At 40.5% G+C, this 18,567-nt stretch overlaps 1 protein-coding gene across 4 annotated transcripts in view; it reads left to right on the plus strand.

Annotated features, from left to right (window-relative positions):
* ART3 (ADP-ribosyltransferase 3 (inactive)) overlaps window positions 1–18,567 on the plus strand; it is a 144,678-nt gene that overhangs the window by 122,847 nt on the left and 3,264 nt on the right. For 3 of the 4 annotated variants that reach the window (XM_055588831.1, XM_055588832.1, XM_055588829.1), the window contains 7 exons: window positions 11,219–11,251; window positions 12,178–12,204; window positions 13,212–13,241; window positions 15,363–15,395; window positions 15,989–16,021; window positions 16,655–16,687; window positions 18,429–18,461. In XM_055588831.1, the coding sequence (XP_055444806.1) occupies window positions 11,219–11,251; window positions 12,178–12,204; window positions 13,212–13,241; window positions 15,363–15,395; window positions 15,989–16,021; window positions 16,655–16,687; window positions 18,429–18,461 (222 nt within the window). The remainder of the gene's footprint in view (window positions 1–11,218; window positions 11,252–12,177; window positions 12,205–13,211; window positions 13,242–15,362; window positions 15,396–15,988; window positions 16,022–16,654; window positions 16,688–18,428; window positions 18,462–18,567) is intronic. The other variant, XM_055588830.1, reaches the window with a different exon arrangement.

The following is an 18,567-nucleotide window of genomic DNA, read 5'->3' on the forward strand; positions in this document are numbered from 1 at the left end:
ACTCCTTTCCCAATTTGGAACCAGTCTGTTGTTCCATGTTCAGTTCTAACTGTAGCTTCTTGACCTGCATACAGATTTCTCCAGAGGCAGGTAAGGTGATCTGGTATTCCCATCTCTTTAAGAATTTTTCACTGTTTGTCGTGATCCACACAGTTAAAGGCTTTGGTGTAATCAATAGAGCAGAAGTAGGTGTTTTTCTGGAACTCTCACTGTTTCTGTGATCCAACGGATGTTGACAATTTGATCTCTGGTTCCTCTGCCTTTTCTAAACTCAGCTTGAACATCTGGAAGTTCTCGGTTCACATACTGTTGAAGCCTGGCTTGGAGAATTTTGAGCATTACTTTGCTAGTATGTGAGATGAGGGCAATTGTGCGGTAGTTTGAACATTCTTTGGCATCGTCTTTCTTTGGGATTGGAATGAAAACTGACCTTTTCCAGTCTTGTGGCCCCTGGTGAGTTTTCCAAATTTGCTGGCATATTAAGTGCAGTGCTTTCACAGCATCATTTTTTAGGATTTGAAGTAGCTCAACTGGAATTCGTCACCTCCACTAGCTTTGTTTGTAGTGATGCTTCCTAAGGCCCTCTTCACTTTGGACTCCAGGATGTCTGGCTCTAGTTGAGTGATCACACCATAGTGGTTATCTGGGTCATTAACATCTTCTTTGTGTAGTTATTCTGTGTATTCTTGGCATCTTTTCTTAATATCTTCTGCTTCTGTTAGGTCCATACCGTTTTGTCCTTTATTTGCCCATCTTTGCATGAAATGTTCCTTTGGTATCTCTAATTTTCTTGAACAGATCTCTAGTCTTTCCAATTCTGTTGTTTTTCTCTATTTCTTTGCAGTGATCACTGAGTATCAATGATAGCTCAGTTGGTAAAGAGTCTGCCTGTGATGCAGGAGACACCAGTTCAATTCCTGGGTTGAGAAAATCCACTGGAGAAGGGATAGGTTACCCACTCCAATATTATTGGTCTTTCCTGTGGCTCAGCTGCAGTTTAGGAGACCTGGGTTAGATCCCTGGGTTGGGAAGATCCCCTGGAGAAGGAAAAGGCTGCCCACTCCAGTATTCTGGCCTAGAAAATTCCATGGACTATATAGTCCATGGGGTCACAAAGAGTTGGACAGAACTGAGCAGCTTTCCTACTTTTGCATTCCAGTCCCCTATAATGGAAAGGACATCTTTTTTGGGTGTTAGTTCTAAAAGGTCTTGTAGGTCTTCATAGAACCGTTCAACTTCAGCTTCTTCAGCGTTACTAGTTGGGGCATAGATTTGGATTACTGTGATATTGAATGGTTTGCCTTGGAAACGAACAGAGATCATTCTGTCATTTTTGAGATTGCATCCAAGTACTGCATTTCAGACTCTTTTGTTGACCATGATGGCTACTCCATTTCTTCTGAGGGATTCCTGCCCGCAGTAGTAGATATAATGGTCATCTTGAGTTAAATTTACCCATTTCAGTCCATTTCAGTTCACTGATTCCTAGAATGTGGACATTCACTCTTGCCATCTCTTGTTTGACCACTTCAAGTTTGCTTTGATTCATGGACCTGACATTCCAGGTTCCTATGCAATATTGCTCTTTACAGCATCGGACCTTGCTTCTATCACCAGTCACATCCACAGCTGGGTATTGTTTTTGCTTTGGCTCCATCCCTTCATTCTTTCTGGAGTTATTTCTCCACTGATCTCCAGTAACATATTGGGCACCTACTGACCTGGGGAGTTTCTCTTTCAGTATCCTATCATTTTGCCTTTTCATACTGTTCATGGTGTTCTCATGGCAAGAATACTGAAGTGGTTTGCCATTCCCTTCTCCAGTGGACCACATTCTGTCATATCTCTCCACCATGACCCGCCCATCTTGGGTCAAGCTGGAATCAAGATTGCGGGAGAAATATCAATAACCTCAGATATGCAGATGACACCACCCTTATGGCAGAAAGTGAAGAGGGACTAAAAAGCCTGTTGATGAAGGTGAAAGTGAAGAGTGAAAAAGTTGACTTAAAGCTCAACATTCAGAAAACTAAGATCATGGCATCCAGTCCCATCACTTCATGGGAAATAGATGGGGAAACAGTGTCAGACTTTATTTTTCTGGGCTCCAAAATCACTGCAGATGGTGACTGCAGCCATGAAATTAAAAGACGCTTACTCCTTGGAAGGAAAGTTATGACCAACCTAGATAGCATATTCAAAAGCAGAGACATTACTTTGCCAACAAAGGTTCGTCTAGTCAAGGCTATGGTTTTTCCTGTAGTCATGTATGGATGTGAGAGTTGGACTGTGAAGAAGGCTGAGCGCCAAAGAATTGATGCTTTTGAAGTGTGGTGTTGGAGAAGACTCTTGAGAGTCCCTTGGACTGCAAGGAGATCCAACCCGTCCATTCTGAAGGAGATCAGCCCTGGGATTTCTTTGAAAGGAATGATGCTAAAGCTGAAACTCCAGTAGTTTGGCCACCTCCTGCGAAGAGTTGACTCATTGGAAAAGACTCTGATGCTGGGAGGGATTGGGGGCAAGAGGAGAAGGGGACGACAGAGGATGAGATGGCTGGATGGCATCACTGACTCGATGGACGTTAGTGTCAGTGAACTCCGGGAGTTGGTGATGGACAGGGAGGCCTGGCGTGCTGTGATTCATGGGGTCGCAAAGAGCTGGACATGACTGAGCGACTGATCTGATCTGATCTGAGCAGCTTTCACTTTCAGTTGTATGGTATTATGTCTTATATTTAGTTCTTTATACCATTTGAGTTTATTTTTGTATATGGTATAGGGGAGTGTTCTGATTTCATTGATTTTTATGTTAACTGTCCAGCTTTCCCAGTACTACTTATTGAAGAGACTTTCTTCATTATGTGTTCTTGCCTCCTTTGTTGCAGGTTAATTGGCTGTAGGTGTATTGCTTTATGTCTGGGCTGTCTATTCTGTTCCATTGACTTACGTTTTTGTGGCAATTCCATGCCGTTTGATTACTGTAGCTTTGTAGTATTGTCTGAAGTCTGGGAGGCTTATGTCTCCAGCTTTGTTCTTTTCTTCAGTATTGCTTTGGCAGCTCTGGGTCTTTTATGGTTCCATATAAATTTTAGGATTATTAGTTCTAGCATTGTGAACATGGAATGGAGATTTTGATAGGGTTTGCATTAAACCTGTAGATTGCTTTGGGTAGTATGGCCATTTTAATAATAATCCCAGTCTAAGAGCATGGGACACCTTTCCATTTCTTTGAATCATCTTCAGTTTACTTGAAAATTATCAATTTCCTTCAGTGTTTTATAGTTTTCAGTGTATAGCTCTTTCATGCCCATAGTTAAAAGTTTATTCCTGGGTATTTTTTGGACATGGTTATATTTTTTGGGGACTCCAAAATCACTGCAGATGGTGACTGCAGCCATGAAATTAAAAGACACTTACTCCTTGGAAGGAAAGTTATGACCAACCTAGATAGCATATTGAAAAGCAGAGACGTTACTTTGCCAGCAAAGGTCCGTCTAGTCAAGGCTATGGTTTTTCCTGTGGTCATGTGTGGATGTTGAGAGTTGGACTGTGAAGAAAGCTGAGCACCGAAGAATTGATGCTTTTTAACTGTGGTGTTGGAGAAGACTCTTGAAAGTCCCTTGGACTGCAAGGAGATCCAACCAGTCCATTCTAAAGGAGATCAGTCCTGGATGTTCTTTGGAAGGACTGATGCTAAAGCTGAAACTCCAGCACTTTGGCCACCTGATGCGAAGAGTTGACTCAATGGAAAAGACTCTGATGCTGGGAGAGATTGGGGGCAGGAGGAGAAGGGGACCACAGAGGATGAGATGGCTGGATAGTATCACCGACTCGATGGATGTGAGTTTGAGTGAATTCCGGGAGTTGGTGATGGATAGGCAGGCCTGGAGTGCTGCGATTCGTGGGGTCGCAGAGTCGGACGCCACTGAGCGACTGAACTGAACTGAACTGAATAAACAGCATTGCTTTTTTACTTTCTGATATTTCGTTGTTAGAGTAAAGAAATGCAACATTTCTGTATATTCATCTTATATCCTGCTAACTTGTTGAAATCATTTATTAGTTCTCATAGTTTTTGTGTGAAGTCTGTAGGGCTGTCTGTATTGAATATCATGTCATCTGCAAATAGTGACAGTTTTACCTCTTCCCCTCAAATTTGGATACCTTTTGTTTTTCTAATCTGATTCCTTTGCTGGGATTTCTAATACTATATTAGATAGTAGTGGTGAGAGTTGGCTTGTCTTATTCCTAAATGAGCAGGAAGGCTTTCAGCTTTTCACTGTTGAGTATGATGTTGGCTATGGGTTTATTGTAAATGGCTTTTATTGTGTTGAGCTGTGCCACCTTGGTGAGAGTTTTTGTCATGAATGGATATTGAATTTTATCAGATGCTTTTTCTGCATCTATTGAGATGGTCGTGTGATTTTGTCTTTCCTTTTGTTAATGTGGAATATCACATTGATTTACTTAGTGTTGACCATTATCATTATATAGTTTTTGTCTTTGTCTTTCTTTATGGACTTTGTTTTAAAGTTTGTGTCGCCTAATGTGAATATTGCTACCCCTGCTTTCTTGCTGTTTTCATTTGAATGAAATACCCTTTTCCATCCCCTCACTTTCAATCTGTGTATCTCTTTTGCCCTAATGTGAGTCTCTTGTTAACAACATACTATAGTTTTTTTTTTTTTAACTGCCATTCTGTTCTTTTGATTGGAGCATTTAGTCTATCAACATTTAAACTAATTATTGACAAGTATATGTTTATTGCCATTTTAAAACCTTGTTTTCCACATGATTTTGTAATTCTTGCTTGTTCATTTCTTCTTTTTGTTTTTTGATGGTTTTCTTTTGTTTTGCGCTTGAGTTGCTTTCTTTTTGTTTTTGTGACTGTTGTATGATTTTGATTTGTGGTTACCTTGGTTATACTTGCATTAGATTGGTAGTTATGTAAGTTCAGACACATTCTAAAAGATATACATTTTTTTCCTGCCCTCCCTCATATTTTTTATTTTGATGACCTGTTTTACATCATAATGTTTATCTTTTTGCTATTAATTGTAGTTATCACTTCTACAAAATTTTTTGATCGTTTTTTAATCTGTGACCTGGCTTATTTAGTTTGGTTCAGTTCAGTCACTCAGTCGTGTTGCTTATTTAAGTGATCTTCAATTCTTTTATGTATTTGCCTTTCCTATTATGATTTTCCCTTTTCTGTAGATTCTTGATTCTTTCCCAGTTAGAGAAGACCTTTCAATATTTCTTTTAGGTTGGGTTTGGTATTGCTGTATTCTGGTTTTTGCTTGTTTAAGAAATCCTTTATCTCTCCTTTTAGTCTAAAGGATAACCTTGCTGGGTAGAGTAACCTAGGTTGCGGACCTTTCCCTTTCATGACTTTGAATATATCATGCCACTTCCTTCTGGCTGCAAAGTTTCTGCAGAGAAATTAGCTAATAGCCTTTTGGGGGTTCCTTTGTAACTGACTCTTTGTTTCTCTTTTGCTGCGTTTACATTCCTCTCTTGAACTTTGTCCATTTTAATCACAGTATGTTATGGTATTGGTCTGTTTAGGTGCATCTTACTTGGGACCCTCTGTGCTTTCTGTACCTAGGTATCTGTTTCCTTAGTTAGGTTTGGTAAATTTTCAGCCATAATTTCTTCAAACACTTTTTTTTTTTTTTGGCTACACCATGCAACTTGTGGGATCTTGGTTCTCTGACCAAGGATTGAACCCAGGCCCATGGCAGTACAAGCACTGAGTCTTAACCATTGGACCACCAGAGAATTCCCTGAAAGGCATTTTTAATACCCTTCTTTCTTTTCTTCTGGAACCCCTATTATGTGTAGATTGGCATACTTTTATCTCATAGACCTTCTTTAATGCTATCATTTTTTAAAATTTGTGTCTTTTGTTCTGATTGGAGGATTTCCATTATTCTGGAAATTCCGGTATTCCATTATTCAGATCACTTATCCATTCTGCATTATTTAGTCTGCTATTCTTTACTTCTAGATTGATTTTTATCTTGGCAGTTGAGTTGTTTAATTTTGATTGGATCTTCTTTATAGTTTCTAGTTCCTTGTTACAGTGATTCTGCATTTCTGTCAATAATCTTTATTCCTTTAACATTTTTTTTTAACCTCCTTTTTGAAGTTAGAGTCAGGTAGACTGGAGAGGTCTGTTTCATCATTTGTTCTTTCAGAGGATTTCTCTTGTTCTTTTAACTGGGAGTGGTTCCTGTGCTTTTTAAATTTTACTTACATTTACCTGTCTCTTTAAATTTAGGAGAAACAGTTGTCTTCTGTGGTTTTGAAGAGCTGGCTTTTATGTGGGAGCATCCCTGAGTAGACTGTGGGTCCAATAATTTTGGTGTGAGGGCTTCTTTTGGCATGGCATCTTTTCCTTCAAAGTGCTCTGACTGTTATCCTCTTGATAAGGGGTGACTGGTGGTGTGGTGACCAGAGCCTGCACCGGATGTTGGGCAGGGCCTCCTTTTCGCTCCTTTTGTGGGGTGGGATCTGCTCCCCAGTAGAAATCCTGAGGGTCAGTTCTATAAGGCTCCATTGCCCTTAAATATGTGATCTGTCCCCAAGGAAGTGAGCACTTAATCAGGTGAGGCCCATGTGGTCATAGTGAATCTGTGCCCAAGCAGGCCCCCACAGTTCTGCCCAGAAGCAGTCCAAGGTCTCATGCGTTTCTTGCCTAGTGTTCAGCTGGTGCTGGAGGCTGGGGCATTGTGGCTGCAGGAAGTAAGGTGGTTGTGTTGCCCCCTGGCATTGGGGCTGCCTCTGTGATAGAGTTCTCCCCAGGACCTGTCTACCCTAGATCCAGCTCTAAGTTGCTATGTGAGGTGGGCAGAACTGGAACACCCCAACTGAGTACTCCTCCCAAGGGGACTATCTACCTTGCCTGCTACCCACTGTGAACACTGACAAAGTCCATTGCTGGAGCCCAGCCCCTCCATGGATTCTGGTAGTCCGCTTGGTTTGGCCCAGACCATTTGAATGCAGAGTTCCAAAGAATAGCAAGGAGAGATGAGAATGCCTTCCTCAATGATGAATGCAAAGAAATAGAGGAAAATAATAGAATGGGAAAGACTAGAGATCTCTTCAAGAAATTTAAAGATACAAAGGAAACATTTCATGCAAAGATGCACACAATAAAGGACAGAAATAGTATGGACCTAACAGAAGCAGAAGATATTAAGAAGAGGTGGCAAGAATACACAGAAGAACTACGCAAAAAAGATCTTCATGACCCAGATAACCACAATGGTGTGATCACTCACCTAGAGCCAGACATCCTGGAATGCAAAGTCAAGTGGGCCTTAGGAAGCATCACTATGAACAAAGCTAGTAGAGGTGATGGAATTCCAGTTGAGCTATTTCAAATCCTGAAAGATGCTGTGAAAGCGCTGCACTCAGTATGTCAGCAAATTTGGAAAACAGCAGTGGTCACAGGACTGGAAAAGGCAATGCCAAAGAATGCTCAAACTACCACACAATCTCACTCATCGCACATGCTAGTAAAGTAATTCTCAAAATTCTCCAAGCCAGGCTTCAGCAATCCGTGAACTGTGAACTTCCAGATGTTCAGGCTGGATTTAGGAAAGTCAGGGGAACCAAAGATCAAATTGTCAACGTCCGCTGAATCATCAAAAAAGCAAGAGAGTTCCAGAAAAACGTCTACTTTTGCTTTATTGACTATGCCAAAGCATTTGACTGTGTGGATCACAACAAACTGGAAAATTGTGAAAAAGATGGGAATACCAGACCACCTTACCTGCCTCCTGAGAAATCTGTAGGCAAGTCAAGAAGCAACAGTTAGAACTGGACATGGAACAACAGACTGGTTCCAAATTGGGAAAGGAGTACTTCAAGGCTGTGTATTGTCACCCTGCTTATTTAACTTATATGGAGAGTACATCATGCAAAATACCAGGCTGGATGAAGCACAAGCTGGAATCAAGATTGCTGGGAGAAATATCAATAACCTCAGATATGCAGATGACACCACCTTTATGGCAGAAAGCAAAGAAGAACTAAAGAGACTGTTGATGAAAGTGAAAGAGGAGAGTGAAAAAGTTGGGTTAAAACTCAGCATTCAGAAAACTAAGGTCATGGCATCCGGTCCCATCACTTCATGGCAAACAGATGTGGAAACAGTGTCAGACTTTATTTTTGGGGGCTCCAAAATCACTGCAAATGGTGATTGCAGCCATGAAATTAAAAGATACTTGCTCCTTGGAAGAAAAACTATGACCAACCTAGACAGCATATTAAAAATCAGAAAAAAAAAAAAAATCAGAGACATTGCTGACAAAGGTCTGTCTAGTCAAGGCTATGATTTTTCCAGTAGTCATGTATGGATGTGAGAGTTGGACCATAAAAAAAGCTTAGCACTGAAGAACTGATGCTTTTGAACTGTGGTGTTGGAGAAGACTCTTGAGAGTCCCTTGGACTGCAAGGAGATCAAACCGTCCATCCTCAAGGAGATCAGTCCTGAATATTCATTGGAAGGACTGATGCTGAAGCTGAAACCCTAATAGTTCGGCTGCCTGATGAAAAGAACTAACTCCTTGGAAAAGACCTTGATGCTGGGAAAGATTGAAGGCAGGAGGATAAGGGGACAACAGGATGAGATGGTTGGATGGCATCACCGACACGATGGACATGAGTTTGAGTAAGCTCCAGGAGTTGTTGATGGACAGGGAGGCCTGGTGTGCTGCAGTCCATGGGGTCGCAAAGAGTCAGATATGACTGAGCAACTGAGCTGAACTAACACCACAGGCCCTTCGGGCTGTCTCCCCCTGGCTTGACAGAGTCCTCCCTCAGGGTCCACCTCCTGGAGTTTCACCACCTGGCTACTCTACATAGTAGCAGCCCACCCAGCATGTCTTTCAGTCTCAGAAGGGCTGTGAGGTGGAAGCTGTTGGCACATCTCTGTCCACCTTGATGCCTAGCAGGCCAGTAGGTTTGCACACCTCACAATCAGAGTCCAAGCCCTGCAGCTCCTCTGACCTCCCAGCAGACAGAGGGCCTTTGCAGAGCGAGGGCCTGCCTTTGCAGACCCTCCCTGCTTCACAGATCTCTCCACAGGGTGCCTATCCCATCCTGATGCCTTTTCTCATTCCATCCGTGGGACTCTTTTTCACCGGTTTGGTTGTGTAAGAGCTCTTCAGACAGCTTCCAGTTGGTTTTCTGTGAGAATTGTTCTATGTGTAGATGCATTTTTGATGCATTCATTGGGATGAGGTGAGCTCCATGTCCTCCAACTCATCGTCTTGATCTCTCCCCCAACCTTGCTACTTCTTTAGAAACCCAAAATAGTTTGATTCCTGCTGCTGAAAACCCTAATGGGAAATTAAACCTAGGCTCAAAACGGGAGGAGAAATGCAGTCTCATATAAATGGATCTGTGTTAAACATTAAGAGATACCTGTCTTCTACAGTGGGATTCCCTGGTGGCTCAGTGGTGAAGAATCCATCTGCCAGTGCATGAGATGGGGGTTCGATCCCTGAGTTAGAAAGATCCCCTGGAGAAGAAAATGGCATCCCACTTCAGTATTCTTGCCTGGGAAATCGCATGGACAGAGGAGCCTAGCAGACTGCAGTCAGTGGGGTCTCTGACTTAGGTAAACAACAGCAATCTACTAAGGATGAGGCTTTCAGATTTTTTTGCCTAACACTTAGAATGCTTGTTTAAAATGTAGATTTTAATGCAATTAAGTTATCTTTCCCAGAAATTATGTATCAGTAGTCCCAGCTAGAGTCTTAGAATTTACAATTTTAATAAGTGCCTGGGTGGTCCTGAGGTGTATGATTGGAAGACTATATTTTGAGAACGTGAAAGTGTTAGTCACTCAGTTGTGTCCAACTCTGTGACCCCATGAACTGTAGCCTGCCAGGCTCCTCTGTCCATGGGATTCACCAGGCAAAAATACTGGAGTGGACTGCCATTTCCTTCTCCAGGGGATCTTCCCGATACTTTGAGAAACATGCTCTTAATTTGTGCTACAGAAAAAAGATGAGGGCTTTTAAAATTCCCCAGTGCTTGTCCCCAGGCTGAATCTATCATGTTGGTAGCTTTTTCATCCACAGCTCCCCTCACCTTCACCTTTCCCTCAACTAAAACTTCTGGGTAAGGCTTGCACCCACTCATCACCTGCTGAGACAGCATTTTCTAATAGTCTCTAGAACTTTCAAAAAATTTTCTTGTATAGCCAAACACCAAGGTTGGCCTCAGGGTACCATCCAGATTCTTACAGATTTCCTGGGCCAGTTGAAACTGGACCAAGTCACCTGGATTCTTGTTGAAACTCCATAAATGGAATAGGATCTGAGGGCAGTTATCAGTGAGCATGTCTCATAGTGAAGCCAGGTGTTTCACATCTGCATCTTAGATTGAGAGGTTCATTCTCAGGGAGTTGAAGTTCCAGATGAGGTGTGTGAGCTAACCAGACTAAGAGAAGAGAACAGAAGAGAACATATGACATCTTGACCTTCCTGTGGTGTCTGGGAAGCCCTCTATGACTCATGCTGGCACTAAAACTAAACACCCTTTCGTTGAATTTCTTGGCTTAGCCTTTGTTGGGCAAGCTGGCAGATTCCCCCTTTATGTCAAGTCTCAGAGGAGTCACTGCAGCACTCACTGGTGACTGTTTCTAGGGCATCATGAGCAAGAGGCTCGCAGGCCTATCCACACGTGCCATTCGATTTCATGTTCCTGCTCTCCAGAGTGTTCTGGGGCACATCAACTGCATCTCTCTATGTGAATGCAAAGGATGCTATTCACATATTCCAGGATCTTGAAGCTCTGATTGAGATTCTTTTTCTCCAATGGGTACAAATTGTCATAGTAAAGGGATAGGTTAACTGTTGAGGATATTTAGTATCTGAAGAGAGGGTTAGTTAAACAGATGAATTTTCTGCTAATTTTTTCAGACTAATCAGTGTTATTGTTACCTTTGGATGGGATTTTGGAGGTTATTTGAAGCAATCTCCCAAAAAAGACATAAATGAGGAAACTGAATTCCAGAAAAGATAGGTGTTGTATCTAGATCTACTGCTCTTTAGTGACTATACTATGAAACAAAAATGTAATTTACTTCCCACTAAGTTATAAGTCTCAGAGCTGACAGACTACAGTAGCAACAGACCAATTTGAAGTTTTTAATAGGGTAGATTATGTCTAACTAATAAAACTTTCTCTTTGTGTTTCAGGACTAAAAACTGAAAGTTGTGTTGAGAACATGGGTAAGATATGCTTTAAAGTATTATTTCTGTAATGGGAATTTTATCAGTGTTATTTCTCCCTGGAATAGGTCAGAGCCACCCCACTACACTGTCACACTGTCAGCCCTTGCTTTCTCAAGGCAGAGTTGTGCCGCCTCTCTTACCTTCTCAGGGGGAGGGTGCAGGGATTCACCTTAACCCTACCCCAGCTTTGCCTGTGGCTGTTCTCTCAAACACTGCATTTGCCTTATGCCGGGACTCTGCCAGCTCTGACCCTAGTCCATCATTACAGGAACTTAAGGGCTCCTAAAAACCCCTACATGACTCCTATGCACAGAGTAAGACTCATATTCCTATGTTTTGGCATCTTGGGAAGTAATATTTGGGAGACTGAAGAAGGAATGGAGTGAATATGGCTCAGGGGGAAAGACTCGGGGGGACAAAATGGTAACTTGGTCTGCTTTCTCAGAGGAAAATAGGAGAATATAACAAAAATAATCTTTCTTAGAGGACCATGGGAAAGAATTGGAAAGGTAAATAGGAATTCTAAGAATGTTCAGGAACATTTGATGATGTTCCTGACATCATCAAATTAGACTCAACAGATTTTAACTGAAGTTGCGAGAAAATGTCTTGGGCTGGTGCATACTTTGGATGGATCCTATTTGAAGATTTCTTTGTTTAAAAAGTTTGAAAAATAAGGGTCCATTTCTACCTGTTTTCCTGGCTAGTTTTTCTGTGGATTCTTCTTCACATAATTAAAATGAATCTGTAACCATTTGTTTTCAAAATAGAAATTTTATATTTCTCATATTGCCGTATTTTGTTTGTATCTTGGATGTAAACCAACTCAAATCTTTATAATTAATAAGCATGTAAAGATAGACTGAACCTGACATTCACTTCTGAGTATAGTACTATGTAATGAAAGCATGTTTGTATTTTAGACTATTTTCAACCTGTCTACAACCCTGGTAAGTATGCTCTAATTTTTAAAAATAACCTGTACATGGGTGTTTAATAGCTCTTTCCTGTTCAGCAAATTCAGTTCTTAGCTGAAGAAAAGGAGTTCTTTGCACCTATGAAGGAGTAACTTGGCAGATAGGAAGTGGGGAAAAGAATCTATTCTGGGGAAATTTACCTCCCTTCAAATGAGAGGGTGGGCTCTCTGGAGATCTGAACAATGTGGGAGTAAGGTTGGTGGGACCCAAAGAGCTAGGCACTCTTGACAGGTCCAAGGTCTCTTAATAGATAGAGCTCTATATTAAGTCGTTGAGGTTAGCCTGTGTGACACCACACATCCAGATGAAAGTATAAAAAGTTAGTATTTTTGCCTTTCTTAAATAAGCTGGTGTTTGGTATCATTTGACTAAAACATCTGGGTGTAGACGCGCCACTCCCCCCCACCCCCACCCCCGCCCCCGCCTGCCCCACCTCCCGCTGAGTTTCCACTTATGGTGATATGGCTCAGGTCACTTCTTTGTATCTAAGTTCCTTGATGACATGTTTGGCCCATGTGGCTACAGTGTGAAGAGAGAAAAGTTTCTAGTCTTTTCTTAAATATGCAGGTTACTTGATGTTTAGAAGGTATTTCCTGTCCTTGTGTGAAGCATTTCATGCATCTGAGGACTTGCTTAGTAACACTTCTTATTGGCTCAGGCAGCCACAAGTTTTACTGGTCTCTTCACAGGGACTTCAGCTACCTCTTCAAGACAGACGTTTTTCTAGCTTGTGGAGATTGCTAGAAGACTTGCTATATGTAACAGTTTTTCTTGGTAGAAGGGGCCAGAGGGCTGTTCCAGCCCTATTAGCCAACTGTGTTTAGTTTGTAGCTGACAGTTAAATTTAGTAGCATTAGTTTACTGGATATCAAGTGGATCTTTATGGCCATTTTACTTTAAAGTAGTTGTGCTGTAACTATGATAACTCCCAGTTACTTTGGTCTGTTTTTGAAACTGATGAGTTTCTTTTTGTAACTTAGGTGAGGAAAACCAGAAGCTGGAAAACCCTGGTAAGACATTTTCATAAACTCTGGGAGCTTACTTAGATTTGTAGGGCAACTTCCTTAGGGGTGGGAGCAGGTGGGCATAGAATGGTAAGGAAAAGTGGGAAGAGGCAGAACCCACCTTTAGCTTACGAGTTTGATGTATCAGAGGCCCTGTTCCAGGTACCCTTCTTAATAAGGATGATACAGCAGGTCTCTCTGTCTCTTAGCTGACAATCCATAGGTCATCCCAGCAGAACAGTTAGAGACATCACATGTGGAACTAGTTCTAGAAAACCTATTATTTTTTGCTTTATACTAGCTGTTACATGGATAGAGGAAGGTGTGATTAATTGTTTCACAAACTCTTGTAACCTAGGGTGTTCATCAGGGGCATAAAAATGACATTTTTTCCTAAATTAAAATGATTATATATATACACACACACACATATATTTAAATATATGCCAAAAAATATATATATATGTGTATATATGTGTGTGTATATAATTATTTATATATATATGTATAGTTGCTATTAGCTGTATTCATTTGATATTTAGTAAATTCTAACGTATGACTCATTCCCAAGTTTTATGGTCTTTTTAAAAATAATATTCTTCAGGGGTGCTGGGACACAAACATGCTCATAAATTACTGATGAGATTATAAATTCAAACTTCTCTGGAGGACAATTCCAATAATTTGTATCACTAGTCTTAAAATGTCCATACATTTTAACCTAGCTGTAACACTTTTAGATATTTGTCCTAAGGAAATAAACATAAAAGTTTGTGTACAAAATATGTATAGACATGTTTGTACAGTGTTATAGTAGCGAAAATTTTTAAATTTAGTATCCAACAGTTGGACATTGTTAAATAAGTTACATTCTTACTATGAAACACTAACCAATTTAAAAATCATGTTTTCAAAAAATATCTGAAGATATGTTGCTGTTGTTTAATCACTGAGTGTGCCTGATTCTTTGTCACTCCATGGACTGCAGCCCACCATTCTCCTCTGTCCATGGGATTTCTCAAGCAAGAATACCTGGAGTGGGTTGTCATTTCTTTTTCCAGGGCCTCTTCCCTACCCATGTCTCCTGCCTTAGCAGGCAGATACTTTACCACTATGCCACCAGGGAAGCCCAAAGATAAGAGAAAGTACTTACAATACAGTGACAGTAAAAATCACAGGATAAAAACAAGCTCTGCTCAGTACTGTGTAATGGCCTTAATGGGAAAATAATCTAAGAAAGAGTGGACATATGTGTATGTATAACAAATTCACTTCACTGTACTTCTGAAGCTATACATTGTAAGTCAGTTATACTCCAATAAAAATGTTAAAAAAGGATAAAAACAGCATATGGAATATAATGTAAAATTTATTTTACAGTGTTGAACAAACTTCCATTTATAAGATAAATAAGTACAAGGAATGTAATGTACAACATGACTATAGTTAACAGCTGTGTAGTGTATTTGAAAATTGTTAAAAGAGTAGATCCTAAGACTTCTCATCACAAGGGAAAAAAAAATTTCTTTTTTGGTATTTATATGAGATGCTGGATGTTAAACTAAACTTATTGTGGTAATCATGCCACAATATATGTAACTCAGGCCATTATGTTGCACACCTTAAACTTATACAGTGTTTTATGTCAGTTATATCTCAGTAAAATTGAAAAAGTAATGACAATGTATGTAGCATATACACATATACATATATTATAGCATATATTTCCTTCTTGTACCAGGAAATGTACCAGTATTAAGAATGAATAGCTCTGATATCTGGGATTATGAGTAATTTTTAATAAATTTCTATATTTTTCTAAATTATCTATAATTATATTACTTATATAATCAGGAAATTTTATTAAAAAAATAAATCATGACAAGTATAGGTCAGAGTCTAAAAATATAAATCAATAGAGATATTTCACTTTATCTAAAAAGTGCCTGGATCACTGGCTATGGTTCTCTCTGTAAGTTAGGCACCAGTGTGCTAAATCTCCTTCCTTTTTACTGAAAACTCTAAAAACTTTGGGAATGGGTCATCTCTCACTTGTAAATAGTTATATAAGGTTAATTTTCAAGCTTACTGCATTTATCATTACATAGTTCCTATTCTCATCTTTAGAAATGAAAAGCCAGGAATCCACTGTCTTTCCTGGTAAGTGATCCTTTATTTACTTTCTGAGACTAGCTTCAGGGTAAGAAGGAGATGTGAGGACTCCTAGAACTAAGGACATTACTGGACATGTAGAGTTTGAGGAATAAGTTAAGCCAAAACAGAGGAACTCTAGTTATTGAGAGCTGCTTATGTTCCATGTAATAATGTATTTAGCACTTCTATAATCATCACTTACTACAAACCTGCAAGGTGTTTCTTTTGCATAAATAAGGAAATAAAGGTCAGGGATTTATTAAGCCTGCCCAGTCAGAGAGCTAATAACTGTAATGACAACAGAACTAAACCAAGCAGAGTCTTAGACCCAGTACTGTTTCATTCAAAAACTGGTGTACTCAGATTGCCTTATGAAAATAAGGTTGGCTAGATCATGAAGTCCTTGAAGTCCAGCATCAGTTTAGGCTTTGTCCAGTCTGAGAATGAAGAGCAATTAGAAGGTGTTCTTATTGTTACTGTTCCCCACCCCCACTCCCCCCTTTTTAAGTCTTGGAGATGGGGGCTGGTATACACAAAAGGGAGCATTAACAATGCAAGATAGTTGATTAAAATTAACCAGTATTCATTTCTGTCTTCAGGTATGAAAAGCCAGGAAGCCACCCAGATACCTGGTAAGACAGCTTTATTTACACTCTTGGTCCAAGTATGAGAAGAGAAGGCTTCCTCCGGGTATTAAAGAGAATATTGTCATTAGACAACTAGTCATTAATATTTCCCTTACAGCCTCCTTCCTGCCTGTCTTTCTACAAAATTTTAGCTGGAGAAGAGAGTAGGAAAGTGCCTTTCCTCCCTAGTGTGTGTGCATTCTTGGAGCAGGACAGTTAGCTCTGTTGGGGGCAGGCAGAAGGCAGGCTGCTGCAACCTGGATGCGTGCAGTCCAGCCTTAGATTCCACAGCTAAAGGTATTTAGTAGAAACTTCGACTTTATGCAAAAGCTGATTGTTAGCTTTGGCTATTAATAAAAGCATCTCAGCATCTAGGATCTGCAGGTAACTAAGCATAGTATTCTCCTGGCATAGAGGCAGACTTAGTGAGGTGCCATGACAGAAGGCTTTTCTGAGTCTGGCATAGATTTGCAGAGTGAGGGTTCATGTAGCCAGAACTTTGTAAGTAAAAGCCAGAAACTACAGTGCAGGTGGGCTCTCTGGTGCTTGTATCACTTGAGTTCATGAGACAAGAAGCAGTTTGAAAATTGTACTTACTGGAACAATCTGCAAGTCACTGAAAATTTCTTTCTCATTTAGGAATGAAAATTCCAGAATCTTTTTCACTACCTGGTAAGTAATGTTAGGCATGCTGGAGAGGAGACTGCCAGTCTGGGAAGTACAGATATAATTGTCACCATTACATATGCAGGGAGGCTGAGTACTTTGCGCAAGATCACATGAGTGGAAGATCTAGGTTCTTATAACCAAACTGTTGTTCAGTGGCTAAGTCATGCCCTCCTCTTCGTGGCCCTGTGAACCGCAGTGTGCCAGGCTGCTCTGTCGCTGTTTCCTGGAGTTCGCTCAAACTCACGTCCATCGAGTTGGTGATGCTGTCACCCCCTCCTCCTCCTGCCCTTAATCTTTCCCAGCATCAGGGTCTTTTCCAGTGAGTTGGCTCTGTATCAGGTGGCCAAAGTATTGGAGCTTCAGCATCAGTCCTTCCAATAAATGTTCAGGGTTGATTTCCTTTAGGATTGACTGGTTTGATTTCCTTGCAGTCCATGGGAGTCTCAAGTGGGTAGCCATTCCCTTCTCCAGGGAATCTTTCTGGCCCAGGGATCGAACCCCAGTCTCCTGCATTACAGGCAGATTCTTTACTGTCTGAGCCACTAGGAAAGCTGCCATGACCAAGAACCAGTTTCTTAAAATTTCTGGCTCCTCAAGTGTTTTTCCAGTATATTTATCATGCATATTTAACCTACCTTTAAGATATAACCATGAAAACAAGTATTTTAAAAAGTGTGAGGCTATTGCTGAATGCAAGGCTTGTGAGGGGCCTTGAGTTTCTATGGCAGGAGTGTGTTCAGTCACACTGAAGAGTGTGACTCCCATCAAGTCAAAAGGACGTCAGAACTTATGCTAATAGGGGAGGAAAAAATATTAAAAGGCCCTCAAACTTAATTTTTATCTCTGAGACAAGGAGAAGACAAGGAGAAGGTTAAAAAAAAAAAAAAAAAAAAGACATGATCTAGTATTTTACCAGAGAGCTATGGACAGTAATAAAACTTCTCTATGCCTAAGAATTGTCATCTTTCAAATGTGGCTAACACACATATGTTGCCTTATGGAGATACCTGTAAGGCCTATGAAAACACAAAATCTCAGGGCGCAAGCCCCTATCCAGTGCTTATAAATCCTTTCTTTTGAATTCATAGGCTGTTTTGAAAATAATTTTTGGTAGGTTTTGTTATTATGGAATGATCGTCTGTTAAGGAAATAGATTTCTGGCATCTGCTAAATGGCATCCATCCACACAGCACTGAGCTTTGCTTAACATTGCTGCCTTTGGGTACTGTGTGCTGTGGGCAGGAACCAGGCGTTCACAGTTCACTGTGACCCAGAGAGAGAGGTTCCAGCAACACTTTTATATTCACCCAGATTTGAATGATTGAACTTACTTGGCCACAACTTTGGAAGTGAACCTCTAGCGACCTTGACGGCACACTGTCTACATCTCTTCAGCTCGCTGGACCTGAGTTTACATAGTACTCTCATTGGCACCTTACTAGGCACACTGGGTTTTGAAAGGCAGTTGCTTAGCAAAGTATGAGGGATGCACACAGACCCAACTTCATGAAGTCTCTCCTCTGCCATTTTCCTCTTGGTAACTTTGTATAAGTTATTTCACTTTTCTGGACCTCTGCTTCTGCATCTGTAAAACAAGGAAAGCTTCTGTCTTGCAGGACTAAAGTCCTAATTTAGGATTAAAGTCCTAATGAGATAAAGCACTGACAAAACAAATGTTGGGTTAAAATAGTAAATGGTAGTTGCCTTTATTATTATCTGAATAATAAATCTTTTTCTCATTTAGGAATAAAAATGTTACAACCGGATGAAAAACCTGGTAAATTCTTTTTAGAAGATTCTTTTATGTATGTAGGGGTGGAGGCACCATGGGGTCTGAGTCCTTTACTGTAATCGTTCACTGAGCTCCATCTTAAGGGGTCTGG

Source organism: Bubalus kerabau, chromosome 7, assembly GCF_029407905.1.
Source record: "Bubalus kerabau isolate K-KA32 ecotype Philippines breed swamp buffalo chromosome 7, PCC_UOA_SB_1v2, whole genome shotgun sequence".
NCBI classification, from domain to species: domain Eukaryota; kingdom Metazoa; phylum Chordata; class Mammalia; order Artiodactyla; family Bovidae; genus Bubalus; species Bubalus kerabau.